Source organism: Nymphaea colorata, chromosome 9, assembly GCF_008831285.2.
Source record: "Nymphaea colorata isolate Beijing-Zhang1983 chromosome 9, ASM883128v2, whole genome shotgun sequence".
Classification (NCBI taxonomy): Eukaryota; Viridiplantae; Streptophyta; class Magnoliopsida; order Nymphaeales; family Nymphaeaceae; genus Nymphaea; species Nymphaea colorata.
Window position 1 is genome coordinate 1,815,791 of NC_045146.1, and position 22,211 is coordinate 1,838,001.

The 22,211-nt window shown below is 36.7% G+C and overlaps 2 protein-coding genes across 3 annotated transcripts; both read left to right on the forward strand.

Annotated features, from left to right (window-relative positions):
• The first annotated feature begins 1,845 nt into the window (after positions 1–1,845).
• LOC116261195 (uncharacterized) lies at positions 1,846–9,014 on the forward strand. 2 transcript variants are annotated; one of them, XM_031639834.2, is made up of 11 exons: positions 1,846–2,045; positions 2,127–2,200; positions 4,381–4,480; positions 4,583–4,648; positions 6,398–6,503; positions 7,306–7,348; positions 7,470–7,542; positions 7,682–7,769; positions 8,300–8,356; positions 8,592–8,670; positions 8,759–9,014. In XM_031639834.2, the coding sequence occupies exons 3-11, from the start codon at positions 4,410–4,412 to the stop codon at positions 8,770–8,772; spliced, it is 597 nt and encodes a 198-aa protein (XP_031495694.1). In that variant the 5' UTR covers positions 1,846–2,045; positions 2,127–2,200; positions 4,381–4,409; the 3' UTR covers positions 8,773–9,014. The 2 variants fall into 2 exon arrangements, with proteins under 2 accessions (XP_031495694.1, XP_031495693.1); XM_031639833.2 differs by lacking the exons at positions 1,846–2,045; positions 2,127–2,200 and adding an exon at positions 3,848–4,013.
• Positions 9,015–13,109: 4,095 nt separating this feature from the next.
• LOC116261196 (kinesin-like protein KIN-14L) lies at positions 13,110–22,211 on the forward strand. The gene is made up of 20 exons (XM_050079643.1): positions 13,110–13,217; positions 13,333–13,493; positions 13,738–13,884; positions 13,970–14,237; positions 14,325–14,431; positions 14,567–14,638; positions 15,307–15,408; positions 16,893–16,967; positions 17,113–17,194; positions 18,810–18,905; positions 18,984–19,154; positions 19,260–19,366; positions 19,479–19,655; positions 19,765–19,928; positions 20,003–20,253; positions 20,346–20,509; positions 20,620–20,934; positions 21,043–21,461; positions 21,554–21,735; positions 21,890–22,211. The coding sequence occupies exons 1-20, from the start codon at positions 13,139–13,141 to the stop codon at positions 21,964–21,966; spliced, it is 3,216 nt and encodes a 1,071-aa protein (XP_049935600.1). The 5' UTR covers positions 13,110–13,138; the 3' UTR covers positions 21,967–22,211.

The following is a 22,211-nucleotide window of genomic DNA, read 5'->3' on the forward strand; positions in this document are numbered from 1 at the left end:
CAATTTTTGTTTTGAATTTTTAAAACACTAACTTTCTGTACTGCAAAAGAAGAAACACAAATTATACAAGTAGAAGAACAAAGGTTGATAGGTGGCCAATTGTTGCTTTGAATTTTTGAAGCACCAACTTTCTGTGCTGCGAAAGAGGGAACACCAATATACCAGTAGAAAGACATAAGCTGACAAGCGGCTAGTTTTTGTTTTGAATTTTTGAAGCACTAACTTTCTTTGTTGCAAAAGAAGGAACACCAATTATACAAATAAAAGGGCAAAGATTGGCAGGTGACCAGTTGTTGCTTTGAATTTTTGAAGCATCAACTTGTACTTTAAAAGGAGAAGCACCAATATAGAACTAGAAGGATATAAGCTGGCATGTAGTCAGTTTTTACTTTGAATTTTTGAAGCATAACTTTTTGTACTGCAAACATAGAAGACCAATATACAAGTATAAGGGCATGGGTTAACAAGTGGTCAGTTTTTATTTTTAATTTTTGAAGCACTAACTTTTTATGCTGCAAAAGAAGGAACACCAATTATACAAATAAAAGGGCAAAGGTTGGTAGGTGGCCAGTTATTGCTTTGAATTTTTGAAGCACCAACTTTCTGTGCTGCAAAAGAGGAAACACCAATATATAAGTAGAAGTACGGGCTGGTAGGTGGCCAGTTTTTGTTTTGAATTTTTGAAACACTAACTTTCTGTAATGTGCTGCAAAAGAGCGAGCACCAATAATACAAGGAGAATGATAAAGGCTGATAGGTGGCCAGTTTTTGTGTTGAATTTTTGAAGCACTAAGTTTTTGTGTTGTAAAAGAAAGAACACCAATAATACAAGTAGAAGGGCAAGGGCTGACAGTTTGTTTCGAATTTTTGAAGCACTATCTTTCTATAGTACAAAAGAGAGAATATCAATTATACAAGTAGAAGCACATGAGCTGGCAAATGGGTAGTTTTTATTTTGAATTTTTGAAACACTAACTTTCTGTGCTGTAAAAGAATGATCTCCAATTATACAAATCGAAGAGCAAATGCTTGCAGGTGGTCAGTTGTTGCTTTGAATTTTTGAAGCACCAACTTTCTGTGCTGCAAAAAAAAGAACACCAATATACAAGTAGAATGACATGAGCTGGTAGGTAACCAGTTTTTACTTTGAATTTTTGAAGCACTAACTTTTTGTGCTGTAAAAAAAAAAGTACCAATATACAAGTAGAAGGACATGAGCTGACAACTGATCAGTTTTTGTTTTGAATTTTGAAGTACTAACTTTCTGTGCCCCAAAAGAAGGAACATCAATATACAAGTAAAAGGGAAATGGTTGGCAGGTGATCAATTTTTATTTTGAATTTTTAAAGCATTAATTTTCTGTGATGAAAAAGAGAGAGCACCAACATGCAAGTAAAAGCATAAAGAAAGCGTCATTCGAAAGTACTAAAAGCGAGCTTGATATCCTAAGATGATAGGAGGAAGCTCTTTTCTTGAAAATTAGAATAAAATAATCATTCTATTCACTAAATGAGGCTTGTAAAGTTTAAAATTGATAGATACATCCTACTTTTTTGCAAAAAAATATGTGTGACGATCAGTTGGCACTAACACTTATTGCTATTAGAGGCACACGCCTCACGCCTCACGCCTCACGCCTCACGCCTCACGCCTCACGCCTCACGCCTCACGCGGATGTGGCCTTGACCTGAGGCGTGCACCCCAGGGTTGAGGTGCACGCCTCACACAGGTGCGTGAGTCGTGCGTGCACCTCAGGTCAAGTTAAAAATGTCAAGGGTTTTTCAATCTTTTTAACGTTAATACCTTTCAATCTTCCATTCTTGTGAGGATTTCTCTCAAAACCAGTAATAACTTTCAATCTTCCATTCTTGTGAGGATTTCTCTCAAAACCCTGGACTCACGGTCCACGACTCAAGGCTGGACCGTTGGAGGCCGTCTTGTGGTTGCCGTGGATAGCTGGAAGCCTGGAAACACCTCACCGTCGGCCAGATTGTTGCCGCCTTATGTTAAAAGCCACCGCCGGTGACCCAACCTCATCGTCTCTGGTCTCTCTCTCTCTTTCTCTCTCACCATTACTTACAGAATGGGGGAAAGGTTCGCTCATTTAACCTCCTTTCGTTGTTCAGCTTTTGCCGGCCGGAAAAACACTTGCCTGCCGTTCCTGTCGTCACAGTCCGACCGTCGATTCCCAGGATTGAAGGTAAGCTACACTTACCCTGCTTTGGCTAATTTTCGTTTGTCCCACCGTCATTCTTCACTTGGGTCTATATCGATGCCAATTGCTCGGATTTAGTCTCTCGTCGTATCTAGATTTCAGGAAAATGAAGCGCGCACCAAAACGGCTATTGGCAGAAGCTGCAAAGCTATGGAAATTAATTCCATTGCATAAGAATATAATGCATAGGATATATATCGGTTTGAATGGCAACTCTATATTTACATTTGATTTGAATTTGGTAGCGTATGTGAACAAAGTTTTTAATGTTGGTGAGTCTTAGCAATCTCGATAACTTTGAAAAAACCAAATGTGTATTGAAAATAAATTTTGATTTAATCTTTTATTTGTTGTTTTATATTGTTGACATTATTTTTATGAATATTATATACTGGATACTTTTTGTCTTGATACTTTTTATTACGCTTCGCTTGGCTAGACTTATTAGTGCATGGCTTCACTTCATCGCACTTAATAACATTGAGAATTGTTTTTAAAAAGGTGGATATGAAACAAAATTTTAACATATTTGAATTAAAAAAATAAGGTTAGCTCGCATTCGATTTTTTTTTTTTTTAATTGGGGTTTAGTTTTACATAGACATCTTATATCCAATATCCATAGATTTGGATAATTGATTCTTAAAATATTATAATGCAGTTCATATTCAGTTGTGTATTTAAAATTTGGATCAGATTCACACGTGAACTTAAAAGTTGGATTGAGATTGGATTTTGATACTATATAGATTTTCTTAATTCATGTGCAAATGTGAGTTCAAATCCAAATATGCGAATACCATGATTTTGGAAATCAGATACAGTAAAGGATACATCACATTTGATCCAAAACCATCACATTTAATTTCTTATCCCAAATTGACAGATGTCCTAACCACAAAGAATTCGACACAAACATCATAAAAAAGCAAAATCCTATCGGGACGTTTGATTGCATTAGTCTAAAATCCTTATGATTTGAAAACCGTAGATTTAAGATTAGACCCTCTTCTTTCTATACTAAATCAGACTTTTCTTCAACCAAATAAGGATTTCAAGTATGGATCTGACTTAAGATCTTTGGTTTGATACATCATGAATTTTATTATGAATCTTTTACCACATCAGATTTATGGATTCCTAATTTGAAGTAATCAAAGGCCACCATACTGCGTCAATACACGTCCACAACCTCGAGATGAAAAAGAATCAAACAAAGAAAGAAAAACCCAACATGCTGAATTGCAAAGGAATTCATTATTAATTGAAAATTTATTAACTATATGTTTAATACTTAAATGAAAATAAATTTTTGAGTTTGCCCCTGTTCAATGTTTTCTTCATTTCTTAAAATCTTGAAAATCTCCAACCGTGGCGACGGCAATTTAAACAAAACAATTAACAAGAAGGCACAAGCATTTTTTATTCTCAAACTTTGAGCTCTTGACCGTGAACATTTCGAAGTTAGGGTACGTCGAATGTCGCAGTTATTGTAATTATTAAAAATGTGAGACCGCTGTTTATTGATTCTTTAAAATCAAATTTGATCCAAACGATATCTTCGTTATATAAGTATATATATATATATATATATATATATATATATATATATATATATATATATATAAGAATAAACTCACCAGGCGTTTTTTTTCCCCCTAACGAACAAAATCCCTTCGGTTTCCCCTCTTCACCGAAACCCTGCGCTGTTGTCTCCTTCGTCCTTTGCTCGCATTCTCACCGAAGCCCTGCGTGACCTGCGTCTCTCAGTCTCAGCTTCCTATTCTTGCCGCCTGCAGGTATCCCTCTCTCTCTCTCTCTCTCTCTCTCTCTCTCTCTCGCTCTCTCGATTGAGGGTCGTCGTCCGGCAGCCCTCGCCCCCTCTTTCAGTCTCTATGTCTCTCTGTTCATCGAGGAAGGGCTGCCTGCGGCTTTCCTCAGTCTTTTTCACTATTGAGATGTGAAAGCAAACTTACTTCTTATTTTAAAGGTACTTGAATTCCTTTTCACCTTTTAGCTATAGAGTTTTTACTTTTTTGTGAGATGCCCGTAGCTCGTTGATGTTGAACGTTTGTAATTTGAAAAAACGACGATGCACTAGGATGAGTTATTGTTTCTGGTGATTTTTTCTATGTTCAGTTTTTTACTTGCTCTTATCTTTTCTAGTGTGCGATATAATCTCCTAGTTTCTGAAGATGGGGAAAGCAAAGAAAACCCCAAAATTTGCAGTTAAGAAGAAGCTGGTGAGCTCAAAGACGATAAAAAAGTGAGTGTGTCGCCTTGTTCTATTGCGCTAGCTTCCTTTTGTCTCGATTTCAATCTATTTTAACGCTTCTATCCTTGGTTTATTCCTTGAATTTGGTTCCAGATACAAGGAAGAGGTGCTTAATCCGAACAAGAAAGACACCCAGAAGGATAAACTCCCTAAAAACGTGTGAGTTTTTCTCCCACCTTCGCTTTCCATTCTTGCTCTATTCTGTTCCCAATGTCACCATCGATGGCATGAGAACTGATTTCTGGATTTGCGATTATTATTAAAACTCTGTGTTTGTTAGACCCTTAGAGTTTTCAAATATTTCATAGATATTTTCTGGGGCTAAGATACCCTTGTTTATTGCTTGGTGGTAGCCATGGATGAGGATGGATGTCTGCATTTGATTATCTTGGATTAGCTCCTGGAGAAATACAAGGGGATACTTTTGATGGACTGAAGAAATTTTAATGATTAGGCTTGAAGAAATTATCGACTAGTTTATTTGTCATTGAATAGATTCATAAATATTTCTTTACCACAGTGAATCTCATTTCCTTGGATGCATCGGAGATGCTTGGGTACAAGGCATCAAGCATGCTTCTCAAGTTGAAGGAAACTCACCCTATTTTATCCCCCAAATAGAGGTAACTTATCCAGGTGAACTTAACTTGGATAAGTTTCTAATGCAATCTGACACTCGTAGGTGGCATCTGATGGCAAGAAAAACAATTTCAGGAAAGGTTTATCACAATGAACAATGATTTTCAGGCATAAAAGTCTCTTTAAGGTTCTATTGGAATGAGAAATTTTTCCTCAATTCTTTTGTTTGATGCTGAGGATAAATTGTTTCTAAGGTAACACATGGAAAAAAAAACTTGGGGCACACCATTCAATGACTCATATATATATATATATATATATATATATATATTGAGGGAGAGAGAGAGAAGAGTGCTCAATTGACCCATTTCAAATCTATGCGATTTTTCTCCCCTCTTTTTTTTTTTAATATTTCTTTCTCTTACTTTTTCCATCATTAGGCATAAATATGAGATAGGTTAATTGACACCGTTCACTTTCTTTTATTTTTTGTCTCTCTTATATATGACGCCTCCTCAGGTAATAACATTTTCTAAAATTTCATGCATTTGTAAACATGGTATAAAAGTTCATACTTCATAGAATTATAAAAGATTGAGGAACACTAATTTCATGGAAAAAATTTCTGATTTTTATGGATAAAAATTAACTGGGCGTATTCTTGGATTTTGAGATGCAACAGTTTGAGCTGAACAGAGGCTCAGTCTTACTCTCTTTTCATTTTTAAAGTGAAGGCCTCTGCTTGTTATCCATATCCTATGTTGTTGGCACATAGGTTGGAGATCTTTTTTTTTTGTAAATGTTCAGGGGATTCATGTTGAAACGAGAGTCGTACTTATGACCTATAGTGAATTAATGAGTCCAGGGGATTCATGTTGAAACGAGAGTCATACTTATGACCTATAGTGAATTAATATATGCATGTATATCCTTTGCTTTGAATGGGTTAAATTGATTTTCACATGCATTTTATATATATATATCATACGCATGCATATGCAAGACGTGTTTCTCATTGTTGTAATCTACAAGCTTCTTTCGAATAGCAGCTATATTATACCACCTTTGCCTAGAATGCGGCGTGCAAGCAGTGGTGCTACAGGATAAGGTTTGGGGTACCTATATTGAAGTATTATTGTATGAATTTTTATCTAGTATTTCTTGGTTTCACTGTTCTTGGTTGATCATGGGATTTTATATGTTCTATTTGTGTTGGTTGGGTCTTCATTTGTGTGTTCTCTTCTTATTTCGTTATGTGCTCCATCTTTCATGCCTATTGTAACTTGTTTTTATCATGTCTGATGTTTCTTTTCAATCATCTGTTGGCAGGCCAACTGTTTCATCAGCACTTTACTTCACATACAACACAGCGCTTGGGCCACCTTACAGAGTCTTGGTTGATACCAACTTCATAAATTTCTCAATCCAGAATAAGGTAAGTAAAGCTTAGTTCTTTGCGTCTCTTATTCATCCTATCTTTTCGATTGGACATTGTAAAATAAATCCTTGGATCATTTTCATCAACCATAGTCCCCACAGAAAACTGTGCAAGTTGAATTGATGTTTTTTTTTTCTGAGATGTCTAACATCATTTATCTCAGCTAGGAAACTGACCTCTCTATTTGACTTGCTTCCCGGAAGACTTTAGTATGCTTGCTTCCTGTATGACTCAATTATTTTCTTTTAATCATTAGATGTGTAAGTTAGTTATTTAACTTATCCTTGTGCATTCAAATGATCTGATATGCGTACATTCATGAAAATTCTGTGGGTATTTCCTACTTGAGATTTTGTTCCCTTCTGTTATTCAGACATCATTAGAGAATTGTGGGTAAAATCTGTATCTGTCCTCAACGACATATGAATTGCTATATGCAACGTAAAAGTTTTTCTGGAACTCTTCTACTTGAGAGGTTGCACATGCTGAATCTGATGGATAGTATATTATTTTTCTTCACTAAGTAGGTTCAGATTTTTTTGCACGTTTTAGTGGGAGATGCTATCGATTCTTGTAATTTGGAGTAGTGCATATACATGGTCATGCTTAAGCTAATCTCTGTAGATTCTTGCCTGCTATTTGCTGTTAAAGGGTGTTGACATGAAACTTTTATTCTTTCAATGATATGTTTGTTGCAATAACTTGATGACTTTGTTAATTCTGTCATATGGTATACCTGTTCTTAAGTTCTCTGATCAATGCTAAACTGGATGTTTGACATGATCTTACCTCTGTGCAGCTGGATTTGGTGGATGCAATGATGCAATGTTTATATGCAAAATGTGAGTACAGAACAATGTTGATGAGTGCTACTGTAGTTTCCTGTTTCTATTGTATGCCTGCTATTTTGCTCTTCTGGGAATTGATTTGTTTGATGGTTTTGATGTTTTCATATTACTTAAGGTACTCCTTGTATTACGGACTGTGTCATGGCTGAGCTTGAAAAACTAGGGCAGAAGTATCGTGTGGCTCTGAGGTGACTTGTATTTCATTGTTAAATATACAGCATTTCTGCAATTTCATCTGTCTTTATCTGTTAACAGTTGAGCACTTAAAATATGAGCAGAAGTGGCTCTTGCACTTTTTGGTATGATATAACATTGGTTCAATCTCAGGATTGCAAAGGACTCACGGTTTGACAGACTGCCCTGCATTCATAAAGGGACTTACGCTGATGACTGTATTGTTGACAGAGTAACTCAGGTAATCTTTAGTTCTCGAGGTTGTGTTCTTTTTTGTGCCCAAGTTTTTTAGAAGCGTTCTTTGGGGATTTTTATTTGATACAAAGTGGACTAAGTTTCTTGGAGGCACGACAAATGGTTAAGAAGAGGGAAAAATATTTGCTCTTTTGTGAGGGCACCTTTTATATGGGCAATAGAGAAAGTGTATTCCTTGTTTATCAAAGGCAACTTCAATATATAGCACCAGATCATCTGTCAAGAACATGGACAAAAAAGTGACATTTGTCTCTTTTCTTATGCATTGTCAATCATCATCGTATCATTAAGTGTCAAGCTTTCTAGTTCAGATACTTTTCCATCAGTATATTTGTTTTCATATTTCTGAGATGGGCGGTCACTTTTCATTCAGAGAATTTTAAAGTTTAATGCATTTGTATGTTTGAAGACTTGCTGGAAAGTGGAAAAGGTTTCCCATGGGTCATATGCATTTTTAGAAGCGTTTGGTTGTGTTCTATGATATGTTTTAAGTTTAACGTTTGATTTTGTTGACAGCACAAATGCTATATAGTAGCAACTTGTGATAGGGATCTAAAGCGTAGGATACGCAAGGTAAATGTGAACTCCTTTACAAATTTCAATATGTTAATCTTCCGTTACTGAAAACTCTTGAATGAAGTAAATCCTAAAAAGCCACAAATCCCAATTGGTGGATTGGATTTGGATATATATTTCAAATATAAGCTGCTTGCAAATAGCTAGCACAGACAGGAACCTATAACAAGTCGATACAGCACCCTGGCTTCAGCATGGTCTACTATGACTTGTGTTTTTGTTCCGATGACAGATCCCTGGAGTTCCTATCATGTACATTACACAGCACAAGTATTCAATTGAACGCCTGCCAGAGGCAACATTAGGGGGAGGTAGGCCACAGTTGTTGGTTATATTACATGCCCTGGATTGAAGTTTTTGACTATGCTGATCTACAACGTGTTTTTGCTTACTTCTCAGCACCACGCATATGAGTTGGATGATCCGATGGCTACTCGAAGGATTCGGCACGGTTCTGCACATCAAGTGCTTGTGTTCTCAACAATCTTGGCCTAGTGGGTGCCCCGTGTCCCTGGTTTAAATGGACCTGCTTTGTGGTTAGGTCACTTAACCACAACACCTAGTTGTAACCTTGTGCTGAATCATAAACTGTGCTGGATCGCAGCATCACAATTTTGTTACATATTGAACTCTTAACCATTGTTTTTTTTTTTGACATGTTCTTTGCTTGTTCCATCTCATTTGAACTGCTTCTCAACAGTTTTGGCTGTCTTGGTGACTTCATGGTTCCTACTTCCTACTGGTTAATGTTTTCTTTTTAGTAGATATTATCAGTTAGCTCAAGAATAAATTATGTTGGAGGCCATGTGAAATTGTTTCGACCATTGTAGATCCATTCTCCCACTACCGTATATTGGTAGGTCCAATTTTCCGTGTCCATTAGATGCATGCATGGTTTACCGAGACGGAAATAAAATCCAGTCCATCCACAGGACAGGTAGACTGCTGTTTTCGAAGTGAAAAGTTTCCAAATATGTGAACTGTGCATGTTCTAGTAACGTGCAAGTTTTTCCTTAAAACGTATGCATTTTCAACACCCATTTGGTTGTGTCATTTAGACACCATCCATGCGTGAACTTTTACATTTGAAGCATACTGCATAATTTTTATCAGATGGAAGCGCATCGGAAACATTTATAGTCAGTGAACATTTCATCCGAGGTTTGAGTGCACGAATTTTTCAAGTCTCACTCATGGAAATTCTATGCTTCCGATCTGAGCTGCCCATCTTCAAATTGGAAATGTCGGGTATTCTCCAGGCCAGTGAATTAAATATTTTACTTTTTGAGGCATGATGGAGGTAAAGGGAGATTTTCACAGAAGGGCACTTACCTGTTGGTTAAGTAGGGAAAACAATACCGAATTTCAGGAAGTCTCTTTTTTATTCAAGCGGCTAAATGTACGATAACTTCAAACATGAGCATCTTCTTACCTCTGCTAAAGCGAGCGATGTTTCTATTTCTAGACTTGTAACATATGCATTAAAAAGGTAAAAAAATTGCACAAGTCACAGAAATAAGTTTTTGAGCATAAGAATTTCCTGCTTTTGGGTTTTCAAGGAGAACAGAGAATCCCTAGAAGAAAATCCCTGTCGCCTTAACATTTTAGAAAAGATATTATCTTGTAACAGAAGGGCTCTTGGACATGGGGAGGTCATGAAGCAAAATCAACATGAAACCTTTTCCTCGTGTTCCTGATTGTGTCAATGATATTTTTTGTCATGTTCATATCAGTAGGAGAAAAGCTGGTTCTCAAGGCTGTTCGCTTCTTTTTGAAGTTCTCAAAACCATAGTAGCATGGGATTGGAGAATGGAGCTCATTCCAAGTGAATACTATGAAAGATTAGGCTTTTAGGCTCGAATTTTTGTTCTCTGTACATAAATTTTCAATTCTCTCTAATAATGGTAAGGGGATATCCCCTAGCAGCCCTTTCCTGTTTTGTGCTTAAGATTTCTGATACCGGATGCAGGTTTGAGTTGTTTAAGATCCATCACCTGTGCTTAAAACGCTCTGATGTTAGTTAGACTGATTTTGAATCTTCAGATTTAAGATCATATTCCGAGATATTAGAAGAACATTACACTGAAGGAGAAGTCTATATTAGAAGGGAGGAAGTCAATATTAGGTTCGTCTCTGGAAGTAAGTGAGGTGTGTGTATTGGCATGATCTGACATGCATCTCTCTAATGTCAGCTGGCCTAATCAGATGAAAAAAGGAGAACACATTAGGAAAATCGAAAATTTCAATATATGGTTCTAAAGTTTGGTCTTTATTGATGCGCTAAATTTGATGAGAATTCAAATTTTTATGCAAATTTATCCAGAAATATGAACCATTTGCATTCCACAAGAAGCATAGTTTAAAATTAACCATGTAATTGTTCTTACTCTTCTCTTTTTAATCCTAACTATTGCTAACACGTTCCTAAAATACATGTGCCAAAGGCATCATATTCTTGTTCTAAGAAGTATTGTGTGATGATGAATTTGGAATATTGTTCTTAAATGGAACGTTAAATGCGATTTATAACCATATCGTGTTTCCTGAAGCAAGAATATAATGTATTTGGGACATTTTTTTCACGAACCCAATGTTCTTCCTGTCAAATATCTTTTAATAAAGGATATCTGAGCCGACAAATGAACCGAGAGATCAGACTTGACTTGGTTTATTTCGAATCAGAACGTATGAATGGGCAATTCTAAAAACAAGCCAAGCCTTAACTCAACCATAATTATCTATCTGAATCAAAGTCGCTCGTTTTATGAAGCAAACTGACTGATTTTTATAATGTTCCATTTTAATGTGTGCCCATATATATATATATATATATATATATATATATATCATAGAACATATGTATGCATCATAATTGACTAAAACAATTTTTTTTCCATGTTTCTTTTTCTCTTCCACATACAAATATACCAAGAAAGGTAAGCTACTATGCATATTGAATGACTCAAGATATTCTTATTGTAACTACTCTATTTGAAATGCTTGGGAAACCATCTGCTCCTTGGGAAAAGGCAGTAGAAATAAAAGTCGGCACGAGGTGCAGCATGCATTTATCCACCGTTCTGGTACTGCATGATCATTTCACCTATTCTCTTCTCTTTTTCCACAAATCCAACTAAATAAATGTGTGTCAAATATGTTATGTATTAAAAAACATTAACTACAAAGATCCAATGCATAAATTTATTCTATAAAGGGAAGTTTGATAATCTGGGGTTTGATATCATCAGGATTTGAAAACAGTGAATTTATTAATTTTACCATATGTCTTTTGTCATATCAGCAAAAAAAAAAAAGGATGCCATGTCATATTCACATCATATCCATGGATTTCAAATATAAAATAATCAAACTCCCCCTGATTAATTGTTGTAGCTCCATAAAATTATCTTCGAATGTCATATTTTAATGATATTTGTTTGTTCCAGCACTTTTTCAAATTCTCCAAGATCCGTCTTTGCTATTAAATTTTTGAGAATATATAATTCAGAAATAATGAATGGCACCGACAGCTTGCCACACCTCCTATTAAAAGACTGGATGTATAAATCAGATGAGATTAAATTTGCTTTCTTTTATTGTCAACCCAAGAAAATGAGAAGAGTTTAGTCTAAATGAGAGAGAAGCATGACTGCTCGGTTGATTTTGACAACCACTAAAGGCTGCTTTTCTTATCCTTGTTTTGAAGCGACAAATCCATAAAAAATTAAAAATGCAAAGTTCTTTGAGCGTACCTTTTGTGAAAACTTTACACACTTATGCATAAAGCTGTCAAAACTGTAAAAGTTTTAGGCTGTGTTTTGAATGGCAAGTTTAAAAGGCATCGTTTTACAAAAATCATTTTTTAATAAAAATTAGTTTTTAATTATGTGTCAAAACATTAGTTTTTGTATGTGGATGACATATCCCAAACCAATGTTTTCTTTTGAAAGATTTCGTTATTCACTTTCTTTTTCAAAACACTGTTTTGTCGAAATTGGGTTTTTTTTTTCACAAAATCAAATGTTTTTTCAGTTTGATAATGGATTTCATCGGAGCTCAGCCATCAACCTTTTTTTTTTTTTACAAAAAGTTTTTGTCCATAGCAAATTGAAATATTTCTATGGTTGAAGAAATATGTGACACTATCAAACGCTCTCCATTTTGACAAACTGATTTAAATGATACAGAAGAAGAGGCGAAAGCCATCTTATTTTTTAGATTCGATTGTTTTGGAATTTTAGCGATGTTATAAAACCTTTAACTTGAGTGTCATGCATACTTTGCAGTTCAGGAAAATAAACACACAAAAAAATCAAACTAAAAACATTATTGTTAATGTGTTTCTGACCAACTATACTACACCACTCGAAACGAGCTGACAAATCGGCTGAGTTCTTAAAAACGGAAATGATTGTAAGCAATTTTTTTGTTTCCTCTAGTGTTTGCATTGGCGAGTCGACTTGAGATGTCCGATACGATCGAAAGCTTCTCGACCGATTCGATTATCAAGATTCGAAAGGGGAACCGGTTAAAGAATCCTAACGTTAAAAAGAATCAAAAAAGGAAAAAAAGAAATTCGAGAGATACAGAAAAGCCATGGGGATTCGCCTCCTCTTCCGCAGATCCTCGCCGTCCGTGTCATTCCATCTCGCGGAAAATGGACAGCCGGGATTGCTCCCTCGGCCCCTGCCCCACCTATTTGAATTCAAAAGGTTCTAACGTTACACCGAACCCCAAAACGTCTCTCTTTCTCTCCAGAGGTTTTGCAGGGAACTGGCAATGGAGGTCCCCTGCATCAGGGAAACTGTAGAAACCCTCAGCGACTCTCATCGGGCGTCAAGGAGGGCGGAGGAATCCGGTTCTCTCTCTCTCTCTATCTCTCTGTGATCGATTCTTTGCAATCAATACAATGGGTAGGGGAAGAATTAGGACTACAGGTATCTTCGTATCTGATTCTTGCCATTGTCTTGCAGCCGCGAGGAGATTCCAGGCAGCAGCGTGGCTCCGGAGCACGCTTGGAGAGTCGTTGAAACTTTCTCCGCAGCCGTCTGAGGAGGAGTTCCTCTCTTGTCTGAGAAATGGACTGGTCCTGTGCAATGCCATCAACAAGATCAAGCCAGGAGCTGTTCCTAAGGTTCTTGATTAGAGCCTCTTCATTTTTTCATCTATTTCTTTTTCTTTCCTGCTTTGTCGATATGTGATGAAAATTGTAAGTTATTGGTAAATGTTATTATGTTAGTGTTGCACTATTTGATTCCTCTTATTCTGATTTGTCGATATTGATTGGGTCTTGCTACAATTTAGTCGTTTGCATGGTTTTGTTTACAACGTCGGTTGGATTTCTGATACGATGTTCTGTATTTGTGGGAACATGTCAGGTTGTGGAGAGTCACTCTGCTTCGATTCTGTCGGAATGTGAGAAATCACCACTGCCAGCTTATCAGTACTTTGAGAACGTGAGGAATTTTACAAAAGCTGTTGAGGAAATGAAGTTACCTGCTTTTGAAGCATCAGTTCTTGAAAGGGTATAACAATTTTTTTCTCCACGTACATCTTCATTCATATGCTGCAATAGGCTCGTATTTATGTCTGTTTGGTATGCTTGATCAGGGCATGCTGGAACCCGTAGGATCCACGGGGAAGATTGTTGACTGTATCCTGGCTCTTAAGTCATACCATGAATGGATAAAGAGTGGGAGCAGCGGCTCATGGAAGTATACTGGAACTGGGCGGTCGCCAATGGTGTCACATTCCAGTGGAAGAAATCGTACCGACGTGAGTAGTTCGGAGTTCACACTTGCTTGTAGAAGATTGGACTTGTCATCTTCAAGTGACAAGCATAAAAGCCAAGATGAGAAGAGCCCACCGAGTGGTCAAGGTACTTGCTATCTAAGCTTTGGGCAAATTGTCTCTTCATTTTTTTGGTCTAATTTTCAGGATAACAGAAAGTGCTCCGTTTGTGCAGATTCGAGCAATGTCAATTTAATTCTAAAACAAGTTGCTGAGTCACTGTTTGCTGCAAAAGAAAATGTTGACCAGAGGTGTCTTGATTCAAGGCTTCTTGCCAATACTGTAAGAATTATATTTGAGCTAAAGCTATGTTATCATCCTTAATGACAGTGAAAGAACCTGATGGTGTATGTTTTGGGATAGCTGCTTGCCTTGATGAAGTGTTTTATGATGAATGGTTTCTTGTCTTTCTTGCAGGATATTGGCAGGTTGATAATTCAATTGATCTCCAATCACCTACTAAAGAAAAAACCAAATAGTTTTCCCCATGTGAGTGAAGCAAATTGGTGCTGTACTAAGCAATCTGAATAGTTTGTCATTTCCTCGTTTCTTTCAAGATGATAAAGTGCTTCTCTAGCGAAATGGACTAAATAATAAAAATCTTAAATATGTGAAAGCAAGGGATTTTTGAATTGATAGAAAAGAAGCCCGCAATGCTAAATATTTAGTTGGGAATTACATCCTTCGTTGACTTTCTGTAAATTTGAGGTAGAAAGAAGATGGATTCGCTGCCTTACGTAAGATTGTGTCTCCAGAAAAATAATCTAACTCCAGGTTTAGTCAAAGTGCAGCAAGTTCAGCACACATTATGACATATTGCTAACGATCACGAAACAGTTGAAAGAATTGTTCACCATTGAAACAACAAATGCCAATAAGTTTGGAATTCAACTGTCAAACTGCATCTGTTATGGCTCAACATGTAATGTCATCTTTGTTTAAATAATGGTAACGTTGTCATAATGCATGTTATTCAAAACGTTGTGCGTGAGGAAGAAACGAATGCAAACGCAGCCTATTTTCTTTTGGCGTTGTTATTAGGAACCGGAATAGAACGTGGCATACTTTCAGAAGTCAGAAAATGTGAAGAATATATTTTTCCTGTTACTTCTTTGTTGTTCACCTACTTTTTATGACACTTGTTTCTTTCTTTATAGCTGGAGGCATTTCTTAAAGAACATTTGAAGTACGGAGAGAACTTAACTACAGGTTCAAATAGCAGTACGCCAAGTTCTTTGCCTTCAGAAGAAAAATACAAGGTGCACGCTGCTCTTGAATTTCTTTACCTCGAAAATTTCAACCTTAAATTATCAAGGAGAAATCATGAAGATTCTTTTTAGTAAAGAATAAGTTGTTGAACTTTCTGCATTGTTGATGAGAAATGCAATCAATTACCATGTTGGATAATGTAAGGCAGGTGGTTTTACTTCAGTGGAACAGTAACTATCTTTTGATCCTCAGGAACTTTTTTTTTTTCATTTTCTAATATAACGAAAATTTGGAGCACATACTGACTCATATATTTAATTGACCATGATGACAACTTTGGTTATCCAAATATGAAGATTATAAAAAGGGAAATAGAAACATGATGCATCTTAGAAGGTGGAAATACGCACTTGATTATTTTATACGCATATGAGAATAGAACTAGAAAAAATTGGGCATGTATTAGGAAAAACAGACTAGAGAACAAATGGAATGTTTGAAAATGGTGTTGAATATCACTAAATGGATTGAGATAGTGACTGATAATGACCACTGTCACAAAACAGGAAAACAAAGAGGAAAATGATAAAAGGAAAAGTTGTGATGCTTTTGAAAACATCAAAATGAAAAAATTAGTTTTATGGTGGTTTTATTTTGTTTTCCACTACCAATATTTTGCATATCATCGAATATTTTGAATTTTGAATTTTGAATCGATATTTTCGTAAGAAATTTAGTAGAGAACTCAAATTTTCATATTTTTCTGTGATTTCCTGAATTTTTTCTGCCAAAAACCTCGTCGATAAAAGCTTGAGAATGATATTGCTGACAGTGATTGTCATTATTTTGAAGCCAGATGATGATATCAGGAAAATAGCTCTATATTTTTAGAATATCACCGAACTTGAAAATAACAAAACATGATTATGATGTCATCTTATTTTGGTATTTTTCTAAGACTTTCTAAAAATCCCTTTTCCATACTATGCATGAGTGCGCCTTTTCGCTTATCATATGTTATTTTTGTTTATGTTTTATTCCCAACTGTTTTTATACTTATAATTTTTTCAATAAATAGTAGAAAATCATATTGGCCTGACCGATACTGGTCGACACATGCTTTACGACATTGATTGCTATAGGCTTTTCATTCTTCTCTTCAAGTAAAAACAAAGTTACGGTCATTGATATTATCCTGGTTCCAGTCCTGAAGAGGGAAAGCTGCTTTACAAAATTTGGTTATAACATTTTAAAACCAATCCCCTAAAGAAGGGAAGCTCATTATATAGCTGATGAAAAGCTTATTCAACAAATAGTGAAATATGTTTCCCTTTTTTTTTTTTGGTGGTGCTCTCATGTCCCTGAAGGAAAGGGCTCTGTGTTAAAAAGTGATTCAGAAGCTTTTTCACAGATATAAGGATGCAACCTTCTATTTCATTTGCCGATAGACGTTCTACCAACAGTCTGTAACTTGTGGGACGCATTGGATATGAAGCTTTTTTTCTTATGGGAATAATTGGTTCTTTGTTTCCAGGGTTGTCGATCATGTGTAGCGAAGGGAAAATGCACACATTTATTTCTTGTGGAGGCACAGGAGGAGGAAATCAAAGTGAGCATCTTTTGAATTAGGAACTCCGCTTTTTTTGTTGCTTTCACCACTGTGTTCATATAACTGCATCAGGACTTGTACGTGTGTCTGGTGCATGCATAGAAGTTAATTGAAGCAAACTGTTTATGATGTTCTTCCTTTTTAGGCATTGAGGTCCCTAATGCGCGAGACACAGACGGAGTTCAATGCTTGGCAGTCTCAATTGCGGATGGACTTGATGCAATTGGGTGAGCAGTAGCCCTTTATGCAGATGACTAAAATAATCATGTGATACTTATATGTGGGATACTGTATTTTATATTTTAGCCACTTTGTAGTGATATTTTTTACTTCAGTTCCTGCATGTATTTGTCTAATTGTAGGCGACCATAATGAAAAGAATACACTTGCTTTGCTATCCATTACCTTCAGTAACGTGATACTTTAGGACCACTCCTTTGTCTGGTGGGCTAGAGAGTGCTGATAATGGTTATATATTTATCCCTTAATATATTATTAACTGATTGTACAGACTGGAGATTATGTTAATATGCTGAAGTTGAAACCATCATTGGTGCAACTATAGAGACATTTTGAAGCTTAAGACCTGTCAAGTTGAAAATATTCTGTCAACTGGCATTTTCCTTGCTGAAATGAGTTGTATGATGATGTTCCAGATAAGCCAATGTTCCTCTTAGCTATGTTGTTAAGGCATTGCCTAGGTGACGCCTAGGCGTGGACTAGGCACCAGTCCACACCCGTCGCCTAAGCCCATCACTTAGGCAATGGATTTGGTGCTGGCGCCTAGGTGCCAGAATAGTCCTTGGGAAGGTAAATGCCTGTGCTTTTATATAATGTATTATGTACAATCTGTTATAATGTATAATATATGTACAATCTGAATTAATTTATATTCACATATTGTATTTTTAATGTGTTGTATATGTACATTAATGTGTTGTATGTGTATATTAGTTCAATCTGAAGCAATTTGTAAGTGGGTCCATTTGCAGTTGAATCTGTTGAATGTATATTATATGTTATATGTACAATCTGTTGTAAACTTGTAATGCATATTCCATGTACTGATTTGATACGATTTTTGTCTGAAATGATTCAAATGAAGTAGTCTATAAGGTCTATAACTGAAATAGTCTATAAGAATTGCAAGCATTGTGTCCAGTATGTAAGCAAGAATGACGTGTCTTCTTTTGTGTATAAAACTAAGGCATCAGCTAGAACAGAAGTAGCATAGCTTTCCAGTATGTAAACAAGCTGGAAAAGTACTCTTAATCTGTCATGTAAACAAGAACAGAACAGCTTTTCATGTTTTACTTTTTGGCTTCACTTACAAAGTGTAATCATTCAATTAGAATTAGAACAGAACAGAACAGTTTTTCAAATTTTACTTAGAATAGCCTCTTACAGTTCAGTCAGTAAGCACATAATTTTATTATGTAATTAAACATAACTAAAAAAAAAAGGTCATGTTTTTTGCCTAGAGGTGTGGCTAGTCCCACCTGCCTGGGTGCCTTGACAATATAGCCACTCAGAACTTGATACGTACAATTGCTATTTGTACTGCCGTATATTCCTGTTTAAATGATGATGCTGAAAGAGATTAATGCAGATTTTTATTTGCTTCTGATGATAGTTTTTTTTCCTCTTGCAAGCAGTCTTTTGACTCTGCAGTAATACATGTGACACGAGCCATTTGAGATTCAATATTTTGTTTCCTCATGTGGTTCTTTGCTTTTCGAATATTGATATGCAAAAGACATAGTTACTTATTTGAGTCATTCTAGTTTAATTACATCTTTTCATGTTCAACTCACATTGTCACCTCTTTGGCATCCTCTGTAGGAAATGAGGTTCAGGGGCTTTCCACTGCTGCGCTTGGTTACCAGCGTGTTGTAAAGGAAAACAGAAACCTGTACAATATGCTCCAGGATCTTAAAGGTTGGCTCTTTGCTCTACTTCCACTCTTATAAAATAATATAAAAGAAGGTAAGTTTCTGAACAACGTTTCAATTTCAGGGAATATACGAGTTTATTGCAGAATTAGGCCTTTGCTTGAAGCTGGCTATTCAACAGTTGATTTCATTGGAGAAGATGGGTCTCTGACAATTTTGAATCCTCTAAAGCAGCAGAAGGATCAACCAAAAACATTCCAGTTCAACAAGGTCTTTGGTCCAACTTCTACACAAGGTAATTTTTCCATTTTCAGGTCCTCGTGTCCACATTGCTCTAGTACTTGACTATATCAAATGTGACACAGCCTGCAAATTGGTTTCTAATTTCTATGTTCAACAGATGATGTCTATATGGATACTCAACCTCTAATTAGGTCTGTCATGGATGGTTACAACGTTTGCATCTTTGCATATGGCCAAACAGGATCTGGCAAAACATACACAATGGTATATTCATTCTCTCACATATGTTTAGCAGTTTCTAGCTACTCGGTTCTGATTTCCTGGTCCACTGAAGTTCTATTGTTATTGTATCTTTGCTTCTTAAAACTTTTTCCAGTGTGGTACATCAACCAGTTCGCGGAAGGACTTGGGAATCAATTATAAGGCCCTAGATGATCTATTTAAGATATCTCAGGAAAGGAAGGACTACGTTAAATATGAGGTTCAGGTTCAGATGGTTGAGATATATAATGAGCAAGTCAGGGATCTGCTTGCAGAAGATCCTTCAACTACAAAATATCCTTTCAGTGTCGCATTTGCAGTCCACCACCTCTTTGTTTCTTTCTTGCCATTTTGATTTCTTTTCTGTGTGAAAACGGAGATGTGATTCTTTGATTCCTAGCAAGTTAGAAATTCGGAGCTCTACATGCAATGGCTTGAATGTTCCAGATGCTAGTCTACACCTTGTCCAATGTCCGACTGACATTCATAACCTGATGAGTTTGGGACAAAAAAATCGTGCTGTCAGTTCAACTGCTATGAACAACCGAAGTAGTCGCTCACATAGGTTAGTAATTTTTGTTTGAGCTCATTTCCATATTTTACTTTTGTTAATGACACTAACTAGTGTTCTTTCTTCAGTGTTTTAACTGTTCATGTGCAAGGCATTGATACATCTGGTAGCCTCATCCGAAGCTCCCTACACTTGGTGGACCTTGCAGGAAGTGAGAGGGTTGACAAGTCAGAAGCTACGGGGGACAGGTTGAAAGAGGCACAATATATTAACAGGTCTCTTTCTTGTCTGGGAGATGTAATAGCTGCACTAGCCCAAAAGAACTCATACATACCTTACAGAAACAGCAAGCTCACACAGCTACTACAAGATTCCTTAGGTAGCATCTAAGAACTTAATTGCTGGATCTATTCTCAAAACATTTACCTTGTCTAATACCTTCCTTTATGTCTTTGTCCACATATGCAATAGGTGGCCAAGCAAAGACCTTGATGTTTGCCCATGTGAGCCCAGAAGCTGATTCTTATGGAGAAACTATCAGTACATTGAAATTTGCGGAGAGGGTTTCTGCTGTTGAACTTGGTGCTGCTCGATTAAACAAAGAAAGTGGCGAAGTTAGAGAGCTTAAAGAACAGGTTTTTCACTAGGCACATACCTTTAAGATGGTTTTTCCAAAAGCATGAAGGGCCTTTTAGGTGACATTATTCCAATCATTACCTGATCAGTGGAATGGTCTTTTTTGCAGGTCGAATATTTAAAGAAGGCAATAGCAAAGAAGGAAGGGGAAGTAACAATCCTGTCACAGAAATCTCCTCCGGAACAGAAAAACAAGTTTGAAAGTGCTCCACCACATCCACGGCGAAGAATGAGCATTGAAGGCTCTAATTTCCCGAAGCCTGAACCAAGTTACCTTAATTCTATTTCATCTTTAAAATCCCCTACATTGTCAATGAAATCTGAGACAGAAAATACTCCTGTTCGTTCTCGAAGATTAAGCATAGAGAAAGCTGCATATGGAAAGATGGAGCTGCAACAGCAAAAGATCAGTAGGACAAGAAAGGTAACCGAGTCATTCCCTTGTCTGGTGGGAATGGGTCATGAGTACCAATCGATATTCTTGAGAAACGACAAATTCTAACATTTTGACTTGTTGCTTATCTTATTCCAGGCCCCAGGCTACTTGTCCAGCAGCATGTGCAGCATTTCAACAGAGCAGTCCCCCGGATCTTCTCAAGTTCTCTTTAAAGCTGGACAGCGTAACATTTTGGCACCAGTTCAACTTACAGTTGACGAACCCGGGAATAATACCAGAGCAATGACAGGACTTTTTTGCCCTTATAACTCATATTCTAACATGGACTGTAACAATCAAATGTCATATGGGATGGCTGTCCCTCTGCCACTGCCACGCACCCCAGATTTTACTATGTCAGTGAAAAAAGATGGATCAGATAATGAGAAGCAGAGTGAAGCAAGTCTTAATAGTAAGTTCCAGCTACTGTCTGCTCCTTCAAACCGAAAGGGATCGCAAATAAGGAAATCACTCAATAATACCATAGGAAAGTTGATCAATGGCTCTGATAAAAGGTAAGCAACCTTCGCACATTCACAAGTATACCTGCTGAAGCCAGCCAAAAAACTAATATTTTAATGATTCTTCATTATGTTGTACTCTGCAGGAATCTCATTGGCCAACTGGAAACTTCATCACCTTTCTGTGCCAGGCAAAGAGACACTTATCCAGCGAAATCACCAGTTGCACCAAGTTCTAGTTCTCGCCGTAGGCAATCGCTGACTGGTCATGTCGGAGGACTGGAATCTTCAAGAAGGTCCTCCTTGGGAGGGAAAATGAACTCTTCTTGTAAGTTCACAACTGTAATTGTTGAATAATCTTGCCTTGACATTTGCACTGCCATGAAAAAATGATGCCTGCAAACATAGAGATTTTGCTGAGAAATTATCTGATTTGTTGATTGAGATGCTGCCGTTGAATCTTTTATATGTATTTCCTGAAGGTACAAGAGAGCCGCAGTCATTAGTCACACCAGCAACAGCCTACCAATCTGTAAAGACGACAAAGAGGTGGTTGTAATGACACAGAGATGGTTGTCAACGATTTCACAAGTTGGCTGTTCGCAAAGCCCGTTCTAATTACTATAATCCGGTGGCGCTGCTGTTAAGAAAATAGAGGCACAGGAAGTACATATCTAGAAGAGGGATAGCATTGAAAGATTGCATTCTTTGCAGTTGATGTACATAAGTTCTCATTGTTCTGAACTCTTCATTCTAGAAATTTTGGTTCCTGCCTCTTAATAGTATAAATAATTCTCATCTCTC

Bases quoted from the DNA above. Each gene is read 5' to 3' on its own strand.
- LOC116261195 (XM_031639834.2), top strand. From the start codon at position 4,410: ATGGGGAAAGCAAAGAAAACCCCAAAATTTGCAGTTAAGAAGAAGCTG. The intron at 4,481-4,582 runs GTGAGTGTGTCG...ATTTGGTTCCAG, and splicing joins AGCTCAAAGACGATAAAAAA to ATACAAGGAAGAGGTGCTTA. The intron at 7,770-8,299 runs GTAATCTTTAGT...TTTTGTTGACAG, and splicing joins TTGTTGACAGAGTAACTCAG to CACAAATGCTATATAGTAGC.
- LOC116261196 (XM_050079643.1), top strand. From the start codon at position 13,139: ATGGAGGTCCCCTGCATCAGGGAAACTGTAGAAACCCTCAGCGACTCT. The intron at 13,218-13,332 runs GTTCTCTCTCTC...ATTGTCTTGCAG, and splicing joins AAGGAGGGCGGAGGAATCCG to CCGCGAGGAGATTCCAGGCA. The intron at 18,906-18,983 runs GTTGGCTCTTTG...TTTCAATTTCAG, and splicing joins TATGCTCCAGGATCTTAAAG to GGAATATACGAGTTTATTGC.